Source organism: Loxodonta africana, chromosome 3 (assembly GCF_030014295.1).
Source record: "Loxodonta africana isolate mLoxAfr1 chromosome 3, mLoxAfr1.hap2, whole genome shotgun sequence".
Classification (NCBI taxonomy): Eukaryota; Metazoa; Chordata; class Mammalia; order Proboscidea; family Elephantidae; genus Loxodonta; species Loxodonta africana.
The window spans coordinates 8,835,799-8,857,182 of NC_087344.1; the positions used below are offsets into that span (position 1 = coordinate 8,835,799).

Genomic DNA, 21,384 nt, shown 5'->3' on the forward strand with positions numbered 1-21,384 from the left:
ATGTGGCAGCCCCTACTCCCCAGGTGGCAGTGCCAATGAGCAAAGCCCCCTGTCTGGGGAGGGGAGGCCAGGCTGGGACATGGGCTTTGCCCTCCCAGCCCAGGAAGGCTTGGAGGGTGTGGGAGGCTGGTTTGCAGCTCCCTGGCTCCATCAGACTCCAGTGAACAGCAGAAAGAGTGGGGATGGGGAGAGGAGCAATGAACAGAGGCCACCTTCCCTGACCCATCACTGGGCCTGAGACCCAGAGGCACCCGGGGAGGGAGGCCTGGGGGTAGGTCTTTGGAGCAGGTGGGCCTGGCAGGAGACAGACCCCTGCACTGCCTGACTTCAGGGTGGAGGTGCCAGGAGGTGAGAGGTCCTCAGGCCCTGCTCGCACGACAGTCACACAACTGTCTCCTAGTTCAGTCAGCTGCAGAGCCATAGCTAGAGGCATGAACACACACAGAGATCCCAGACACATCCACACACACACACACACACACACCAGCACAACCCACACATCCACGGACACATACACACAGCCTCAGACACACACCCAGATCACAGAAAGGAGCACACACACCCAGACATATACCCATCTGCACCACAAACACACATCCACACACACACACCAGCACAACCCCACATATCCATGGACTTTTGCAGCAGATTTGCCCAATGCAATGAGTCTTTTGATTTCTTAGCTGCTGCTTCCATGGGTGTTGATTGTGGATCCAAGTGAAGTGAAAGCCTTGACGACTTCAATATTTTGTACATTTATCATGATGTTGTTTACTGGTCCAGCTGTGAGGACCAGAAAAAGTGAGCCATCCCACCCTTACCTTCTCCTTATCCTTGTCCACCTCTGCATTCACACAACCCACAAGTGCCACATCAGCCACCACCTACCCTCCCAACATCTGACACAGCTAGGAGGGGATGCTGACTGCAGGGAGGTGAGAGGACCTCACCCATGGGTGGGTCCCTGAGCTCTGTCCTCCGCTGGCCGTCCAGCCAGACCATGCTTCCTCCATCTCCTGGCTGTGGAGGAGCGAGGACAGCCTGGCTAGAAAGCTCAAGGAGACCAAGGCTCAGGTGACCCACCCACAAGTGGGTCTTCTCTGCCACCCTGCAGTCAGCATGCCCATCCTGCTGTGCCAGAACAATTGGCTTATGCCTCACATCCAGGGGTTCTCTTGCAAGAACACCATCATCACATACCCCCGGGTGGCCCAATACACCATTGAGGACTCATCACCTTGGGCTCTTAATACCCATACTCGCAGTCAGGAGCTGGCCACCTGCACCCCATGCAGTGGTGACTTGTCACGGCAAGCTCTGCCCCTTTTCCTGGTGAACTGGAAGCCCCACCCCTTTTGCCTAAGACAAGAGGAAGCCCCACCTCTTTTCCTAGGAAATGGGAACTCTCACTGCTCAATGGTATAGAATAAAACCTTTCCTTGAAGAAAATGTAACACTCACTCCTTGTAAGGATAAGACAGAGGAAACACTGGCCCCTCTGCTTAAGGAATGTAGCAAGAAAAAGTTCAGCCTTCCCTATAGCTGGGAAAATGCCAGCCCTTATATGCATAAAGCAGGAAGCAGTTCTGCCCCTTTTCTGTGTGTTGGAAAATCTCCCCCTTTCAATCATAGGGGGAAAGTCCTGCCTCTTTCTCCAGGTGAAAAGGGAAGTTCTGCCATTGTCATGCATTTGAGAGGAAGTCTATCCCCTTTTCCTGATGTAACAGGAAGTCCCGCCCTTGTTTATGAGACAGGAAATTGTGCAGGGCAAAAGGTAGGAGGATGTCCCACCCCTTTTCCTGGTATAGCAGGAAGTCCTACTCCTTTCAGATATGGGATAGGAAATTGTGTATAGGATTTACACAAGGTAAGACAGCCCACCCTTTTTCTGGCGTCACAGGAAGTCCCACCCCTGTTTATGAGACAGAAAATCATGCCCAGGCCAGGCATAAAGTAGGAGGTTGTCCCACCCCTTTTCCTGGTATAGTAGGAAGTCCCACCTCTTTCAAATATGGGACAGGAAATCATGCCCAGCTCTGACACAAGGTAGGAGGACATCTCACCCCTTGTCCTAGCATAGCCAGGAGTCCTACCCTTTTCAGATATGAAACAGGAGAAATCCTGCCCAGGTCTGACACAAAATAGGAGGAAGTCCCACCCTTTTTCTGGTATAGCAGGAAGTCCCGCTCCTTTTAGATACCAAAACTAAACCAAACCCGTTACCATCCAGTCAATTCCAACTCATACTCTATAGGACAGAGCAGAACTTCCTAGGGAGGGGCTGCTGGGTTCAAACTGCAGGCCTTTCATTAGCAGCTAAGCACTTTAACCACTGTTCCAACAGGGCTCCTTCCCTTTCAGAGAAGGGACAGGAAATCATGCTCAGGAGGACGACCCACCCCTTTTCCTGGCATAGCAGGAAATCCCACCCTTTTCATATAAAAAAAAAAAACAGAAAATCATGCCCAGAGCTGACATAAGTTTGTTGTTTGTTGCCATTGAGTCTGTTCTGAATCATGGTGACCCCATCGGTCACAGAAGAACTGCACTCCATGGAGTGTTTTCAAGGCTGTGACCTTTTGGAAGCAGATCAGCCTGTCTTCTGAGGCGCCTCTGGGTGGGCTCGAACCACAAATCTTTCAGCTAATAGTCAGGCACTTAACCGTTTGTACCACCCAGGATGACATAAAATAAGGGTGTTAAGAACCTAAATGTGCAGAGAAATTAGTGTAACAGAATATGTTTATTGTGAGTGGATACGGTTCGAGTCGGGCAGCATCAAACTGAAAGTATCAGAAAGGTGCTCCAAAGAGGGGACATTCAGGTTATATAGATCATGAGGAGCCCTGGTGGCACAGTGGTTAACAGCTCAGCTGCAAACCAAAAAGATCGGCAGTTCAAATCCACCAGTTGCTCCTTGGAAACCCTATGGGACAGCTCTACTCTGTCCTATAGAGTTGCTATAGTTAGAATCAGCTCCACGGCAATGGGTTTTTTTTTTTTTTTTTTTTTCTTTTCATAGGTTACATAGGCAGAGTCCAGGCAGGGTAGTCTCCCAAGGGTCTTTGTAAATTCTTTTCATGTTGGTTTCTCCGGAGATAGAATCAGAGCACATTTAGGGCTTCAGGGTCAGTCAGTTGTTAAAACAGACTCATTAAAACCCATTGCCGTGGAGTCCACTGGGACTCACGGCAATCCCACTTCTAGGAATATGTCCTAGAGAAATACGAGCCGTCATATGAACAGACATATACACACCCGTGTTCACTGCACAATAGCAAAAGATGGAAACAACCTAGATGCCCATCAACAGATGAATGGATAAATAAACTGTGGTACATACACACAATGGAGTATTATGAAACCATAAAGAACAATGATGAATCTTCGAAGCATCTCATTATGCTGAGTGAGATAAGTCAATCACAAAAGGACAAATATTGTATGAGATCACAATTGTAAAAACTCATGAAAATGTTTACACACAAAAAGAAGCAATCTTTGAAGGTTAAGAAGGAGGGGAGGGGTAGGGATGGAAGAACACTAAATAGACAATAGATGAGTGGTATCTTTGGTGAAGGGTAAGACATTACACAATACTGGGAAAGCCAGCACAACTTGTCCAAGGCAAGGTCATGGAAGCTCCATAGACACATCCAAATTTCCTGAGGGACTGAATTACTGGGCTGAGGGCCGTGGGGGCCATGGTCTTAGGGAACATCTAGCTCAATTGGCATAACATAGTTTGTAAAAAAAAATGTTCTACATTCTACTTTGCTGCGTAGCCTCTGGGGTCTTAAAAGCTTGTGAGCGGCAATCTAAGATACTCCACTGGTCTTACCCCATCAGAAGCAAGGGAGAATGAAGAAAACCAAAGACACAAGGGAAAGATGAGTCCAAAGGATTAATGGACCACAACTACCACAGCCCCCACCAGTCTGAGTCCAGCACAACTAGATGGTGCCTGGCTACCACCACTGACTGCTCTGACAGGGATCACAATAGAGGGTCCCAGACAGAGTTAGAGAAAAATGTAGAGCAAAATTCCAACTCACACACAAAAAAAGACCAGACTTATCGGCCTGACAGAGACTGGAGAAATCTGAGAGTATGGCCCCCGGATACCCTTTTAACTCAAGTCCTGAAGTCACTTCTGAGTCCTGCCCTTCACCAAAAGATTAGACAGGGCATAGGGCCAACAGTAACACCCAAGAGAAACACGCTTCATAGTTCAATCATGTTTATGAGACTAGTGCGCACACCAGCCCACAAGCAAAGACAAGAAGGCAGGAAGGGACAGGAAAACTGGACAAACGGAAACAGGGAACCCAGAGTGTTGATACGTCACGGGGTTGGCAGTCCATGTTACAAAATAATTTGTGTATTAACTGTTTAATGAGAAACTAATTTGCTCTGTAAACTTTCACCTAAAGCACACACACACACAAAAAGATTGTTGTTAGGTGCCGTCGAGTCGGTTCCAGCTCACAGTGACTTTCTGTATAACAGAACAAAACGTTGCCCGGTCCTGCGCCATCCTCACGATCGTTGTTATGCTTGAACCCATTGTCATAGCCATAAACATTACAGCCTGGGAAACCCAATGGAGCAGTTCTACTCTGCACACGTGGTGACCATGAGTCAGAATCAACTTAGAGGCAATGGGTTTGGGTTTTATCTATCCCATGTAGTGTGAATATTCCAAAAGGGTGACAGTTTGAACCCACCAGCAGCTCCATGAGTGAAAAGACCTGGCCATCTGCTTCCAGAAAGATTACAGTCTAGAAAACCCTATGGGGCAGTTCTACTCAGTCACATGGGGTCGATATGAGTCAGAACCAACTCGACAGCACCTGATGACAACAATTGACCCCTCTCTGTCCCCCAGCCTCCCCCTTCATCCCCCACAGGTCTGCCTGGGAGAGATGCTCCTTGTCCAGGGCCTGCAGCTGAGCTCACGGGCCTTCATGGACAGCACCTACGTGCTCCTGGCCTAAGCAGCTGAGCGCCTTCATCTCTCGCAGCATGAGCAGCTGCTTGGTGAACACCATTGCCAAGCTGACCACAGGCCACCTGCCGCCCCACTTCCTGGCCTTGTGCCTGCCAGACCCAGCCTCCTTGGACTATGCCAGCGCCTACATCACCCATACACCTGCACTGGGATTCCTGCCGACGTCCTCAATGCCAGGCCAGCCAGCGGGCAGGGAGGGGGCCCCCAGGAAGTCCCCACCCAGCCCAGGCCCAGCTGATCTCAGCCATTCCCACGCCCACCTCCCAGGAAATCCTTCTCTCCTGAGACTGCCTCCTTTGGGATGTACTCCTCGTTGTATCTAGCTATAAGTCTGAGTGGCAGGCAGGCCACAGCCCAGCTCGGCTAGAGAATCCTCTATTGTCCCCTGCCACCCCCATGCTTGGTGCCAGCAGCACGGAGCAGGGTTGACCCAGAGCTGTGCATTTCCCGGGAGTTGAGGAGGCAGGCGCGGGGAGGGCTCCTCTCCTCTTAGGGCTTATTCAGCATCCCTGTGGCAGAACAGAACTTCCAGAACCTTCTGTCCTCCTCCCTGCAGCTGGAGAGGGCCTGTGCCAGGGCAGAGGGAAGGGAAATTAGACGCAGCTGCAGTACAGGTCTAAGGGCTGGGCTGTGGGGTGGCAGGAGGAGCTGGGGTCCTCGGGAAAGGAGCCTGATGTTTGGGCCAAGCGGACAAAGAAAGCATAGACTTGGGAGCTGGAAGCTGAGCTCATACAGCGAAGCCAGCCCAGGGCTCCCGGCACCATGGGGAGCAGGCATGTGACGCAGACAGTGGCCCAAGCCACAGGGCACGTGACGGTCACACAGATGCCTGGACACCAGCAACATTGTCTTCCTGAAAGATGTTCCTTCCACTGCCAGCCCTTTTTTTTTTTTTTTAAGACCAAGTAACAAAGTAACAGCAGCATATCCTATTTCCCCTGGTGATAAAGAGCCAGGACTTCGGCACCGGAGTGTGAAACTCATTGCCATCCAGTCAGTCAATTCCAACTCATACCTTAGGGGACAGAGTAGAACTGCCCCTTAGGGTTTCCAAGGCTGTGGTCTTTACCGAAGCAAGCTGCCACATCTTTCTCCCAAAGATTGGCTGGTGGGTTCCAACTGCTGACCTTTCGGTTAGCAGCTGAGCACTTAAGCACTGTGCCACCAGGACTCTTTCCAGCTTCAGCACTGTGTGACACTGGATGAGATACTTACCCTTCCTGGGCCTCTATTTCCTGGTCTGTAAAATGGGCACACAAATAGCACCCACCTCCAACTATTGTTAGCTGCCATAGAGTCCCTTCTGACCCATGGCGACCTCACGAACAATAGAAGGAAATGCTGTCCCGTCCTGCGTCATCCTCACGGTCTCCAGCATATTCGAGTCCATCTCACCGAAGTCTCCCTCACCCTTGCTGGTCCTCTACTTCACCAAACATGACGTCCTCCTCCAGCGATCCATCACTCCTGACGACGAAAGCAAGGGATTCAGGCAATATTCTGCTGTTATCCATACGGTTTCCATTAGCTAATTTTCAGAAAAAAGATCACCAGGCCTTTCTTCCTGGTCTCTCTCAGTCTGGGAACTCTGCTGAAACCTGACCACCACAGGTGACCCTGCTGGTATTTGAAATACCAGCAGCGTAGCTTCCAGCATCACAGCAACACGAAAGCCACCTCAGTATGACAGACTGACAGGCGGATGGTGGACCTGCCTACTAGGGGTGTGGTTTCGTGAGTTAAAACACAAACAAGCTAATAAACATACATCACTTGCAACAGGATCTGGCCATAATCTCTGGCCTACACATCACTATTATATATAGTAGTCAAAATGGACTCCCTTGTCCCCTGGGGTGCATTGGGGGCTGGGATAGATGCCAGCCACACCCCAAGGCTCAAAGATGAGGTGGGAATGTGTATTCTCCCTGCAGGTAGCAGACCACTTACAATGAGAAGGCAGGCCGTTCTCTGGTTTTGTCACCTCAGAAATGGTGGGCAATTTCAGCAGCACAATGTTCTGGGCCTCCCAGAATCCTCTCACACCTTGAGTGTTCCTCAGGGGCCGATGGGTGATTTCTCCCTGAAACATACAACAGCCGCTTCGCCTTTCTTCCTGCTCCCGTTGAAGAAGTAGACTAAACTGGTGTTGGAGCCTGACATTGTCTTCTGTTTTCCATTTCAGAACCGACTCCTGCTTTTCCTGTGCTCCCGGGGAGGCCGACCGGGTTTGACTGCTGATGTTTGCCGATGAGCGTCTTCTGTCCGCAGGGTGAGCCCACCTGTGCATTCTCATCTGACGGCGGGGGAAATTCTCAAGTAAGTGCCTAACGATTCAACACGTTGTTGTTGTTGGTTGCTGTTGCGTCGGCTCTGACTCATGGCGACCCCATGTGTCCTAGTCACCTAGTGCTGCTGTAACAGAAAAACCACAAGTGGATGGCTTTAACAAGGAGAAATTTATTTTCTTAGTCTCGTAGGCTAGAAGTCCAAATTCATGGTGTCAGCTCCAGAGGAAGGCTTCTTATCTCTGTTGGCTCTGGAGAAGGTCCTTGTCATCCATCCTCCCCTGGTCTGGGAGAATCTCAGTGCAAGAGCCCCAGGTCCAAAGGACGCGCTCTGCTCCCGGTGCTGCTTTCTTGGTGGTCTGAGGTCCCCACCTCTCTGCTTGCTTCCCTTTCCTTTTATCTCTTGAGAGATAAAAGGTGGTGCAGGCCACACCCCAGGGAAGCTCCCTTTACATTGGATCAGGGAGGTAACCTGATAAGGGTGTTACAATCCCACCCTAATCCTCTTTAACATAAAATTGCGATCACAGAATGGAGGACAACCACCAAAAACCAAACCAAACCCAGTGCTGTCGAGTCGATTCCAACTCATAGTGACCCTATAGGACAGAGTAGAACTGCCCCATAGAGTTTCCGAGGAGCGCCTGGCGAATTCGAACTGCCGGCCCTTTGGTTAGCAGCCGTAGCACTTAACCACTACGCCACCAGGGTTTCCAGAGGACAACCACAGATACTGGGAAATCATGGCCTAACCAAGTTGACACATTTTGGGGGGGACACAACTCAATCCATGACACTATGCACCACAGAACCAAATGTTGCCCAGTCCTGCACCATCTTCATGATCGTTGGTCTGCTCAAGTCCAAGGTTGTGGTCACTGTGCATTTAAGTGCCTTCCAACTGGGGGCTCATCGTCCAGCACTGTGTCAGATGATGTTCTGTTGTGATCCACAGGGTTTCCACTGGCTGACTTTCAGATGACCACTAGGCCTTTGTTCCTAGTCTGTCTGAGTTTGGAAGCTCCCCTGAAGCCTATCCACACCATGGGTGACCCTGCTGGTGTTTGGAATCCCAGTGACATGGGTTCCAGCATCACAGCATCACAGCAACACGCAAGACGACAGACAGGCGAATGGTAGAATTCAACACTTGTTAGTTGCCCTTGAGTTGACTCCAATTCATGGCAGCCTTATGTACAACAGAAGGGCCTTCACTCAGCACGCAGCATCTCCACGATCTTTGATATGTTCGAGCCCACTGTTGGGGCTATCGTGTCGATCCAACTCATGGAGGGTTTCACTCGTTTTCACTGACCCTCTATCAAACATGATGCCCTTTTCTAGGGATTGCTTGTTGTTAGGTGCTGTCAAGTCGATTTCGACTTACGGCAACCCCGTGTGACAGGGTAAAACTTCACCCTGGGATTTTCTAGGCTGTAATCTTTATGGGTGCAGATTGCCAGATCTTTTCTCCCAAGGAGCCAGTGGGTGGGTTTCAACTGCCGACCTTCCAGCTAGCAGCCAAGCATTTAACCATTGCACCATTAGGGCTTCTAGAGTAGCGTATAGTTAATAGCGTAAAACTGTCTTGTGACGGCAGTCCGGGGGGACCACGGGCAATACCCTCTTTGGATGCTGAATTCCACCTTCCTTCAAAACTAGCAAGCTAGCATGTCCTGTCACACTCCATGGCCACCCATGATTGGACAGGCAGGTGAGCGTAAAACATAGTCCTAGGCAAGGTCCCCCTGGATACCTCCTCCCTGCTCTTCGATGCAATGCCCAATCCCCCCGCCCCCAGTTCTATACCCAGGCCTGCAAGCAGGAATGGAAGACCAAGCTCCTCTTCCTGGCCCTGGTGCTGTGTACTGGCTACCTCTGGACCTTGGACCATTGGCACCACCCGTATGACATGGTCTTTGGATTAGTGGCTGCCTGGGTGGTAAGTGCTACTCTCGTCCACCTGGGTACCAGGGAAGGTCTGCTTGTCTGGGAGCCATGGTTGTTGTTGTTGTTGGGTGCCGTTGAGTCAATTCTGATTTATTGTGACCCTGTCGAGGAGTAGAACTGCCCCAAAGGGTTTTCTAGGCTGTAATCTTTATGGGAACAGATCACCAGGCCTTTCTCCTGGACAGCCACTGGCTGGGTTTGAACTGCCAACCTTTTGGTTAGCAGCTGAGTGCTTAACCATAGCACCACCAAGAAGGAGCCATGGACACACCTGATATTCTTTACCTCCGAGTGTTAAAGCCCAGGAGAGGCCAAAGCAGGGAGGGGGTGGCCACAGGGTCCAGTGACATTAGGCCACATTAAGCCACCCCAAACTTTTCCCCTTCATCCCCACAGGCTTTCTACATCTCCGACCTCTTCAGCCCCAGCAAGGAGGTTCCGTGACTGGTGCTCAGTAGCTCAAGCTGCCAGAAGGCCGCTGTCTTAGTCATCTAGTACTGCTGTAACAGAAATACGACAAGTGGGTGGCATTAACAAAGAGAAATGTATTTTCTCACAGTCTAATAGGCTAGAAGTCCAAATTCAGGGTACCAGCTCCAGGGGAAGGCTTTCTCTCTCTGTCAGCTCTGGAGGAAGGTTCTTGTTATCAATCTTTGCCTGTTGAGGAGCTTCTCAGTGCAGGGACCCCAGGTCCAAAGCACAGGCTATTTTCCTGGCTCTTGTTTCTTGGTGGTATGAGGTCCCCTTGTTTCTCTGCTCCCTTCTGTCTTTTATATCTCAAGAAAGACTGATTGATTTAAGACACAACCTAATCTTGAAGATTGAACCCTGCTTCATTAACATAACTGCCGCTAATCCCACCTCAGTCACATCATAGAGGCAGGATTTACAACACATAAGAAAATCACATCAGATGACAAAATGGTGAACAATTGCACAATACTGGGAATCATGGCCTAGTCAAGTTGAGACATATTTTTGGAGGACACAATTCAATTGTAACAGCTGCCTACTGCTTTCCAGCCTCTGCTTTCCCTCATGCCTTGTGTCCTGTAGACCAAGGGACTTCCTGATACAGGGGAAGAGAGAGGGCCCAGCAGGGCCTGTACTGCCCAGGGAGCTATCCCTCCCCAGGTGGTCTCATCCAAGAAACCCCACCTCTCTGGGTCTGAGCACCCACCCTGAATCAGCCCCTCCCAACAGGACTACTTCCTTTTTTTTTTTTTTTAATACTCTTGCTAGATTAAAAAATTACAGAATGGCAACACAGAGTTGTGAATTCTGTTTTTTTTTTTAACTGTTTTATTTTTTGTTGCCATTGTTGAGAATATACACAGCAAAGCATACATCGATTCAACAATTTCTACACATACAATTCAGTGACATTAATGACATTCTTCAAGTTGTGCAACCATCCTCACCCTCCTTTTCCAAATTGTTCCTTTCCCATCAACACAAATTCACTGCCTCTTCAGCTTCCTATCTAACCTCGGGAGTTGTTTTCAGTTTGATCTCATATTAAAAAATCATTGCTGTCGAGTCAATTCTGACTCACATCAACCCTATAGGACAGAGTAGAACTGCCCCATAGGGTTTCCAAGGAGTGGCTGGTGAATTCGAGCTGCCAACCTTTTGGTTAGCAGCCGAGCTCTTAACACTGTGCCACCAGGGCTCCTTGATGCCATACAGATAGTTCTTAAAAGAGCACAATGCTCAAGACAAACATTCTTTACTAATTAAGCTAAACTACTGTAAAAAAAAAAAAAAATTTTTTTTTTTTTTTACTCTTTTGTTTAAAGAAGACTTCAGGGGATATTTTGGGTTTGAGGTTTAAAGATTATCTCAGGGCAGGTTCATCCAGCCTCAATGGCTCCAGAAAGTCTGGAGTCCATGAGAATCGGAAATTCCATTCCACATTCTTCCCCCTTTTGATCAGGATTCTTCTGTAGAATCTTTGATCAAAACATCCAGTAATGGTAGCTGGGGACCATCCAGTTCTTTGGGTTTTGTGGCAAATGAAGCAGCTGTTAGTGGAGGCAATTAGCCTCACATTCCATATTCTCTTCCTGTCCCTGATTCTTCTTCCGGAGTTGTGAATTCTTGATATATATGGACACAGTTTGGTGGGCCAGGGGCCTATCTCAATCCCAACACCAGGTCTTTGGGATCAGTTGTAACAATTCATTTGGTAATAAACTCAAAAGTCTAAATCAGGGTCCCTCCAACCTCAGCACTTATTTTTTTAATTGTGGTAAAGATGTAGATAACAAAACCTTTGGCAGTTGAACATGTTTACATGTACACAGTTCAGTGACACTGGTTAAGTTCCTCACATTGTGCAACCATCCGTCACCACTCTCCCTTTCCAAAGTTTTCCACCACCATTAACAGAATGTCAGCTCAGTGCCCCAGAGCAATGACTCTCCCTACCCCTCCCTCCCGCCACTGTAACCGTGAACAAACTTTGGTCTCTAAACACCTGCCTTTCCTAGATATTTCATATAGGTGGGATCACACAATATTTTCCTTTTTGCGACTGACTGATTTCACTCAGCGTAATGTTTTCAAGGTTCATTCAAGTTGTAGGATGTGTCAGAACTTTGTTTCTCTTTGTGGTCCAGTAATATCCCATTATATGGATGGACAACATTTTGTTTATCCATTCGTCTGTTGATGGACATTTGGGCTGTATCTATAACCTTGGCACTCTTGACATTTGGGGCCAGATAATTCTTTGCTGTGGGGGTCATCCCGTGCACCATAGATGCTGAGTGGCATCCCTGGCCTCCATGCCAGTAGCTATACCCTGTTCCCCAAGTCATGACAGCCAAAAATGTCACCAGAAGTTGGCCCAAGGTGAGAACAACGGGTCAAAGTGTGGGACAACTGGCAAAGGTGAGGCCAGAACCACAACAATTGGCCTCTTTTCAGCTGGAGCAACAGAGGAAGAAGGAGAGTCAGGGATAGGAGCAGAATATAGACTGTGTGGCTCACGGCCTCTGTGAACAACCACCTCCTTGGCCATGAGACCAGAAGAACTGCATGGTATCCGGCTACCGTCGCTGAACATTTTGATCAAAGAGTCTATACAAGAATCCTGATTAAAAAGGGGAAAATGCAGAACAGAATTTCAAATCCTCATGGACTCCAGACTTTCTGGAGCCATGGAGGCTAGATGAATCCTCGAAACTATGGCCCTGATATAATCTTTAAACCTTAAACCAAAAATCTAAAAAATGTCTGCCTTGAACATCATGCTGTTTTAAGAACGATCGACATGGGATCAAACTGACAACAGCAACTTGAAGGATTAGCTGGGAACCTTAAGGGGCAGGGAGTTTATGTTAACAGAGGAGGAACAATTCGGAAACGGAGGGTGAGAATGGTTGCACAACTCGAAAAATGTAATCAGTGTCATGGAATTATATGTGTAGAAACTGATGAATTGGTGTATGTTTTGCTGCATATATTCTCAACGACAACAACAAAATAAATAAAACTAAAAAAAAAAGTGAGGCCAGAACCGTATGACCCGCCTGGCTGCCCCCCACCCTCACCCCGTGAAAGGTCCCGCTTTCAGACCCTAGTTCTTGAATGGGTGTGCTATGGGGGAGGAGAAGGATGCTTCCTGGGCTGCCAGAGTGGGAGGTTGACCATGAAGATGGTCCCATTTCAGGGGGAGGCACAGGAAGTCTTGGCCAAACCCTGATAATAATGGTAACTTTAATAGCTACAATTTTACCCTGCGCAAGGGTGTCCCAGGGCTGTCTTGTTGTGAACTCTGCCATCCCGGTGGGTCCTTCCAACAGCCCTAGAGCACAAGCACCTCTCACTACCCCATCTTACAGATAAGAACATTAAGGCATAGAGAAGCCAAGTGGCCTGCCCAAGTGGCCTGCCCGAGCTCATATCAAACTGGTTGCCTTCAAGTCAACCCTGACTCCTGGTGGCTCCACGTGTGTCAGAGTAGAACTGTGCTCCATAGGGTTTTTAATGGCTGAATTTTCAGAAGCAGATCACCAGGCCTTTCTTCCCAGGCATGTCTGGGTGGACTTGAAGCTTCAGCCTTTCATTTAGCAGCCAAGCGTGTTAACAGTTTGAGACACCCAGAGACAACCCAAGGACATACAGTTGAAAAAGAACTTCGAAGGCAGGGGATGGTTTGTAATAAATTGTAATACTACAATGGAGGGGTGTTCCTCTAGGGAAGCAAGGCAGCCTTTGGGGGCTCACTGCCCTCCCATGTGTGATCCAGTTATAAGTCTTATTCCCTGAGGCTCCTCCCCAAGCCAGGCTGGAGGTGATGTCCATACCTTTGTGGGAACCAAAGTCCAACAGCGGTGTCCATTGGGAGTGTGTGTCTTCCCACAATTCCCATTAGCTTCCACAATCACCCCAATCAAACGGTGAAGTAAAATTGGGTTTTATTTTAAAACAGGTCCTTGGGAATCCCCTCCCCCCCCCCAAAAAAAGAGATGGCTACTTCCGTGCACCACCCTCCCCCAGGAAAAAATCCAGTTGCCCAAACCAGTTGCCATTCAGTTGATTCTGACTCATGCTGACCCCATGTGTGCAGAGTAGAACTGTGCTCCATAGGGTTTTCAAGGCTTTGCCCTTTTGGAAGCAGATGCCAGGCCTTTCTTCCAAGGTGCCTGAGGGCGGGTTCCAAGCGCCAATGTTTTCTGGCGCTTAGCCATTTGCACCATTCCCAATTAATGTAAGGCTGAGGGCGATTGAGACCTGGAGAAATGGAGTGGGCAGAGAGGCTGCAGACAGAGAAACTGAGGCAACGCCTGGGGGTGGGGGAGGGGCAGAATCGCTCAGGTCCTTGTTTACCGAGCGTCCCCCCACAATTTCCGCGAAGCCGGGGTCCCCAGCCTGACTGTGAGTGGGATGGGGGTGAGCTGATGGAGCCCGGGGTGGGGGCACTGGGCCCTGAGGCGCCCGAGCCCGCACACCCGAGGTCTGAGCGCCCTTCCGCAGAGTGACCCTTCCAGCCTGCGCCCTCCGTCCCGGGGCGGGACCAGGAGGCGGGGCGGCCCGTGACCGGCCGTGACGCAGCCCCGCCCGCTCATATAGCGGCGCCCCGGGGCTCAGGGACAGTGCTTCGCTCCACCGCCGCTGCAGCCGCCGCAGCCTCCAGGTCCCGCGCCACCGCCTCCGCCGCCGCCGCTGCAGCCGCGTCCGCCATCAGCGCCACCAGCATGCGGGAGATCGTGCACCTGCAGGCCGGCCAGTGCGGCAACCAGATTGGGGCCAAGGTGTGCGGGGGCTGGCGAGGGGGTGGCGAGAGAAGCGCCAGGGTGGGCGGCCCGGAGCTCCCCCGAGTCCCCACCTTCGGGTCTCTGGGAAACGGGGTCCCCAGGAGGCCCGCACCCCAGGGACGGTGGAGGAGGGGCCGGGGCAGGGCCAGGCTGGGAACAAAGGGGCCGATGGGGGTGGGGCCAGCCTTCTGTCAGCTAGCCACAACTGGCCTCACAGCTGGCCAGCTGTCCCCACCACGCGCACAAAGGGACCCCGCCCCTCCCCGGGGCTGCAGCCTGGACCCGCTGACACCAGCCGGCTCCGGCTCAGCTTGGGGGGGGGGGTGACTGGCCCCACCCCACCCCCACCTCGACCTTCTTGCTGGCTCATCCTTAGCTCTGTCGCCATGCCTCCTGGTCCGCAGTCACCTCTCTGGGGGAGAGGGGGCAGCTCAGGAGGTGCGTGGGGGTCCTGGGCCCAGAAGATGGAGGGCGGCCCCCCGCCCAATCCTTACCGCTACCCCCCACTCTAGTTTTGGGAGGTGATCAGTGATGAACATGGCATTGACCCTACGGGCACATACCATGGGGACAGTGACCTGCAGCTGGAAAGAATCAACGTGTACTACAATGAGGCCACAGGTGAGGCAAGCCGGGGGAACCTGCGGCGTGGGCGAGGCGCGGGAGGGGACAAGAGCTCCCAGCATCTCTGGCTCCTGGCCTTCCTCCCCCTCTTCCATCTGCTTCTCTGCAGGAGGAAATTATGTCCCCAGGGCTGTGCTGGTGGACCTGGAGCCTGGTACCATGGACTCCGTCCGCTCTGGCCCCTTTGGCCAGATCTTTCGGCCAGACAACTTTGTGTTCGGTGAGTCCTCCGCAGGGAAGCCCCCTGGCTCCTTTCACTTCCAAAAGCTTAGTGAAAACCCTGGATGGTGAAAGCAGTTTGCAATTGGCTGCTAACTGAGAGGTTGGCAGTTCAAACCTGCCCAGCGTCACCATGGAAGAAAGCCCAGGTGATCTGCTTCCATAAAGACTGCAGCCGGACCCCATGGAGCTCAGCTCTACACTGACACACGGGGGGGTTGCCGTGAACTGGAATCAACTCAGGGCAACGGGTAAACGGCGGTGGCCACAAGGGTCTCACCGTTGTGGGGGGTGGGCAGGACAATCAGGGCTGCGATAGGGGACACCCAAGCAGTTGTGGGGGCCCAGAGGAGGCATCTGATACTGCCTGGGGTTTCGGGAAGGCTTCCTGGAAGAGGTGACTTTTTTTTCAAGTCTTCTCTCTGTCTTTTTATTGTGAAGATACACACAACAAAACATACACCAATTCAACAATTCCGCATATATAATTCAGTGATATTGATTGCATCCTTTGAGTTGTGCAATTGTTCTCACCATCTTTTCGCAAATCATTCCACCACCATTAACATAAACTCCCTACCCCTTAAGCAAAAACTCCCCACCCGCTCCCTCCCATCCCTCATAACCACTAACAGTCTTTGATTTCTATACATTGGCTTATTTCATATAACTGGGTTCATACGACGTTTGCGCTTATTTGACTAATTTTCCTCAGCACGACATTTTCGAGGTTCATCCCTGTTGCAGCATGCATCAGGACTTCATTTCTCTTTATGGCTGAGTAATATTCCATTGTGTGTCCAGACCACATCGTGTTTATGCAGTCATCTGTCCATGCACATTTCGGCTGTTTCCGCCTTTTGGCTATTGTGAATAGTGCTGCTATGTATCCATGTGTCTGTTCGAGCTGCTGGATTGTATGGTAGTTTGGGAGCCCAGGTGGTACAGTGGTTAAGCGCTCCACTGCAAACTGAAAGGTCAGCAGTTCAAACCCACCAGCCACTCTTCAGGAGAAAGACCTGGCAATGTGCTTCCATAAAGATTAAAAAAAACAGCCATGGAAACCCTATGGGGGCAGTTCTACTCTGTCTTATGGGGTCACAATGAGTCGAGATTGATGCAACAGCAACGGGTTTGGTTTAACCAATCACAGTAGTTCATTTTAATTTAACAGTATGGACTGGAGCCAAACTGCCTGGGTTCGAATCGCAGCTATGCCACTTCAGGCTTTCAGCAAATATTTATTGAACATCTACCGCATGCTAGGTCCTGTTCCGGAAACTGGGGGTTCAGCAGGGAGCAAAGATTGCAGAGCTCCCTGCCCTGGGGAAGCTGATACCTGGTAGAGGGAGATAAGCAATAGAGAAGATAAACAGGCAACCATCAGCTGCTACTGAGTCAGCTGGGTGACTTTGTACCAGCTCCTTAACCTGTCTGTGCCTCAGTCTCCTTGTATTAAAACAGAGATGGCAAAAACGCTGGCGTTTCAGGATCTGTGAGGATTCTTGTACCTACTATGCATAAAGAAGTTACTAAGAACTTAGAACAGTGTCTGGCACAAAGAAAGAGCTAAAACAGCATTAGCTGTTACTGTTTTCATTAAGTCGCTGGGTGTCTCTAATGGTTAGGCTTTGGAGGGAGCAGCCTGGTGAATTGGAAGAACAGCGACGAGGCCCATGTAGCTGGAGCAGAGTGAGCGAAAGGGTGAAAAGAGGAGGGGAGGGCAGGGAGAGGGCAGGGCAGGTCGTGCAGGGCCCTGTGGGCCCCAGGGAGGACTTGGGCTTTTACCCGAGGGAGGTGGGAGCAATGGAGGGCTGTGAGCAGGAGAGACTGGCCCAGACTCAGGTGCTCACGGGCGCCCTCTGGCTGCTGCGGGAGGAACAGACTGTGGGGGGCGAGAGCGAGAGACCAGGACCGAGGTCTGCACTAGTCCAGGCTGGAGATGATGGGGCTGCACCAGGTGGAGGCAGAGGGAATAATACCAGCCAATATACTAATCTTTGCCCTCCTGGAGCTTGCATTCTACTGTGAGATTGCAGACAATACACATGATTTATAAGAAAATGCAGGGTTGTCAGTACAAAGGAAAAAATAAATGAAGCAGAAGAATAGGAAAGCAAGAGAGACTGCAGCTTTATATAGGGTGATCGGGGAAAGCTGCACAGAAGGTGATAAAGGAGCCATGTGGATATGAGGGAAAGGGTATCCCAGGTAGAGGGAATAGCCTGTGCAAAGGTCCTGAGGCACAACCATGCCTGGTGTGTTGAGGAACAGCGAGGAAGCCCATGTGGGTGAAGTGGAGCGAGCGAGGAAGCAGTGAAAGGAAATGGGGTTAGGGAGGTGACAGGGGGCAGATGGCGTGGGCCCTGGTGCCCCACGGGGAGGGCTTGGGCTTTTACTCAAAGATGAGACCCCTGGAATGATTTTGAGCCAAGGAGAGATATGATTTGATTTAGATTTTACCAGAATCCTCTGGCTGCTGGGTGAAGGGGGCAAGGATAGAAACAGGAAGAACAGTAAATAATAACCTTGTGATTATTATACTCTTTTTTGTTATTATTATTATACAGCTACTAGGGACTCTCCACGGAGCCCTGGTGGCACAACAGTTAAGCGCTCAGCCACTAACTGAAAGGTCAGCGGTTCAAACCCACCAGCTGCTCCACAGGAGAAAGACCTAGTCATCTACTCCTGTAAAGATTTACAGCCTAGGAAACCCTATGGGGTAGTTCTACTCTGTCATACAGGGTCACTAGGAGTCAGAATTGATGGCTCACAACAGGGTCTCACTGTCCCTGGGTGGCAGAAGCAGTTTGCACTCAACTACTAGCCTAAAGGGGTAACTGGGTAGTGCAACCAGTTAAGCACTGGACTACTAGCTGAAAAGTTAGCGGTTTGAACCCACCCAGAGGTGCCTGGGAAGACAGGCCTGGCAATCTGCTTCCACAAGTTCAAAGCCTTGAAAACTATGGGGTAGTTCTACTTTGCACACTCGGGGTCACCGTGAGTCGGAATCAGCTCGACAGCAACTAACACCAACACCTCCCTAAAAGTTGGTGATTCGAACCCACCCAATGGCCCTGCAGAAGAAAAGCCTGGTGATCTCTTTCCATAAAGATTGCAGCCAAGCAAATCCTATGGAGCAGTTCTACTCTGTCACACATGGGGTCACCATGAGTCAGAATCGATTTGACAGCAGTGGGTTGGTTGGTTCGTTGTTGTTTCAGGAGCCCCCCAGGTGGGTAGCCGGGGGTGGGGTGGAGGGTGGGCGCTCCCCATAACTGCCCGTGTGTCCCCCTCCCTCCTTCTTCAGGCCAGTCTGGGGCCGGCAACAACTGGGCCAAGGGCCACTACACAGAGGGCGCGGAGCTGGTGGACGCGGTCCTGGACGTGGTCCGGAAGGAGGCTGAGAGCTGCGACTGCCTGCAGGGCTTCCAGCTGACCCACTCGCTGGGCGGGGGGCACGGGCTCGGGCATGGGCACGCTGCTCATCAGCAAGATTCGCGAGGAGTTCCCCGACCGCATCATGAACACCTTCAGCGTGGTGCCCTCGCCCAAGGTGTCCGACACGGTGGTGGAGCCCTACAACGCCACGCTGTCCGTGCACCAGCTGGTGGAGAACACGGACGAGACCTACTGCATCGACAACGAGGCCCTCTATGACATCTGCTTCCGCACCCTCAAGCTGACCACGCCGACCTACGGGGACCTCAACCACCTGGTGTCGGCCACCATGAGCGGCGTCACCACCTGCCTGCGCTTCCCCGGACAGCTCAACGCCGACCTGCGCAAGCTGGCCGTCAACATGGTGCCCTTCCCGCGCCTGCACTTCTTCATGCCCGGCTTCGCCCCCCTGACCAGCCGGGGCAGCCAGCAGTACCGGGCCCTGACGGTGCCCGAGCTCACCCAGCAGATGTTCGACGCCAAGAACATGATGGCGGCCTGCGACCCGCGCCACGGCCGCTACCTGACGGTGGCCGCCGTCTTCCGGGGCCGCATGTCCATGAAGGAGGTGGACGAGCAGATGCTGAGCGTGCAGAGCAAGAACAGCAGCTACTTCGTGGAGTGGATCCCCAACAACGTGAAGACGGCCGTCTGCGACATCCCGCCCCGCGGCCTCAAGATGGCGGCCACCTTCATCGGCAACAGCACGGCCATCCAGGAGCTGTTCAAGCGCATCTCCGAGCAGTTCACCGCCATGTTCCGGCGCAAGGCCTTCCTGCACTGGTACACGGGCGAGGGCATGGACGAGATGGAGTTCACCGAGGCCGAGAGCAACATGAACGACCTGGTGTCCGAGTACCAGCAGTACCAGGACGCCACGGCCGAGGAGGGCGAGTTCGAGGAGGAGGCCGAGGAGGAGGTGGCCTAGAGCTGCTTCCTGGCTAGGCTTATGTCCTTTGACCTCTAGAGCCCCATTCCATCTCTGACCCCCGCGAACCCCACTTCACCTCCACGCCCAACCCGCCTCCGACTCCGTGAACCCGGTGACCCCGTGAACTTCACCTCCCCCTGATTCTAACATAACCTTTGACCCGCAAGAGCCTCACTTCTCCTCTGACCTTTGCCCACTTTTGCCCCTTGAGCCCCACTTTCTCTCTGAACCCCATGAGCTCTTCCAGCGTTGACATTCCAGGAGCCCTGCTACCTTTTTGACCCGTCACCCCGACTTTACCTTTAACTCCACTTTATCTCTGACCCCCATGAGTTCTATCTCACCTCTATACCTGTAAGCCCCTCCCTGTGAGCCTCACTTCACCTCTGACCTGGCCTCACCTCTGACCCCGTGAACCCCACCTGCCCTTGCTCTGGCCTCCATCGTGATCCCTGACCTCATGCCCCTCAGCTCCTGCCCATCTTGGCTTACCCGAGGTGGGGGAGCACAGTCCCTGGGGGGAAGGCAGGCCTGGAGCCTGTGGGGAAGAGAAGTTGTGCCCCAGCTGCCCCCACCTCCTCTCCCTCAATAAATAAACTAACTTTTGTCCTGTCACCCTTCTGTGGAGTTTGTGTTTCATCTCCCCATGGAGGGGCACCAAGGAGGACTCCCCCTACAGGATGGGGTGGGTACTGATGGGCTGGCTGATCAGGGGACCTCAGGGTCAGAGACACCAGGCTAGGCCACGGAGGGGGCACTAGTGGTTCAGTAGTAGATGTGGGTATGTTCACTGTCTGTCTGTCGTGCTCTTGCTGTCTTGATAGCTGTCCTGGCTGTCTGTCTGTCCATGCCCTGACAGTGTCTGCCTCGCCCTGGTTATGTGTGTGTATGTCTGTCATCTGTCTGTCTGTGCTCTGTGTCTGTGAGTCTCAGTCTCACCCTGGTGGTGTGTGCATGTGTGTTGTCTGTCTGGCTGTTAGTGCTGTATTCTGACTGTGTTTGTGAGTTCCAGTGACTACCTTGGCTGTGTCTGTCCGTCTGTCTGTCTGTCGATGCCCTGACGGCTGTCCTGGCCCTGTATGTGTGTGTGTTATCTGTCTGTGGGTCTGTCTGGGCTCTGGCTATGTCTGTGAGTCTCGATGGCTGCCCTGTGTCTGTCTGCCCATGCTCTAACAGTGTGAGCCTCACCCTGGTTCTGTGTGTGTCTGTGTGTCTGTTGTCTGTCTGTCTGCGCTATATTCTGACTGTGTTTATGAGGCCCAGTGCCTGCCCTGGCTGTGTGTGTGTTGTTCATCTGTGCTCGGGCTGTGTCTCTGAGTCCAGTGGCTGCCCTGGCTCTGTGTGTGTGTCCAGTGTCTGTCAGTCTGTGCTGTGCCCTGGCCGCCTGCTGTCCACGTCTAGTCTCTGGCCAGCTCCCTCTGGTGGTCCCACAGTGAATACCTGTGCGAATAGACCACAGGAAAGGAGAGTGGAGAGAAGGGGAAGGGGAGACATTTTTGAGGATTGTGGATCCTTGGCTGCTGTGGGGTGCGGGGGGGCCGAGGAGGGGCCCCGGTTGGGTATGATGGTGGGGGCCAGACAGAGCCCACCTGCAGGACAGGGCTGGGGCTCTGGTCTCCAAGCTGCCCACCTCTTGCTCACCCACCTAGGGGA

The 21,384-nt window shown here is 51.8% G+C and overlaps 1 protein-coding gene across 1 annotated transcript; it reads left to right on the forward strand.

Annotated features, from left to right (window-relative positions):
• Positions 1 to 14,371: 14,371 nt before the first annotated feature.
• On the forward strand, positions 14,372 to 21,348 carry TUBB4A (tubulin beta 4A class IVa). Its single transcript, XM_064280389.1, is given in 5 exon segments — positions 14,372 to 14,510; positions 15,026 to 15,134; positions 15,247 to 15,357; positions 18,670 to 18,812; positions 18,814 to 21,348. Coding segments are annotated over 5 exon segments (1,335 nt in total). The 5' UTR covers positions 14,372 to 14,453; the 3' UTR covers positions 19,729 to 21,348.
• Positions 21,349 to 21,384: the final 36 nt, after the last annotated feature.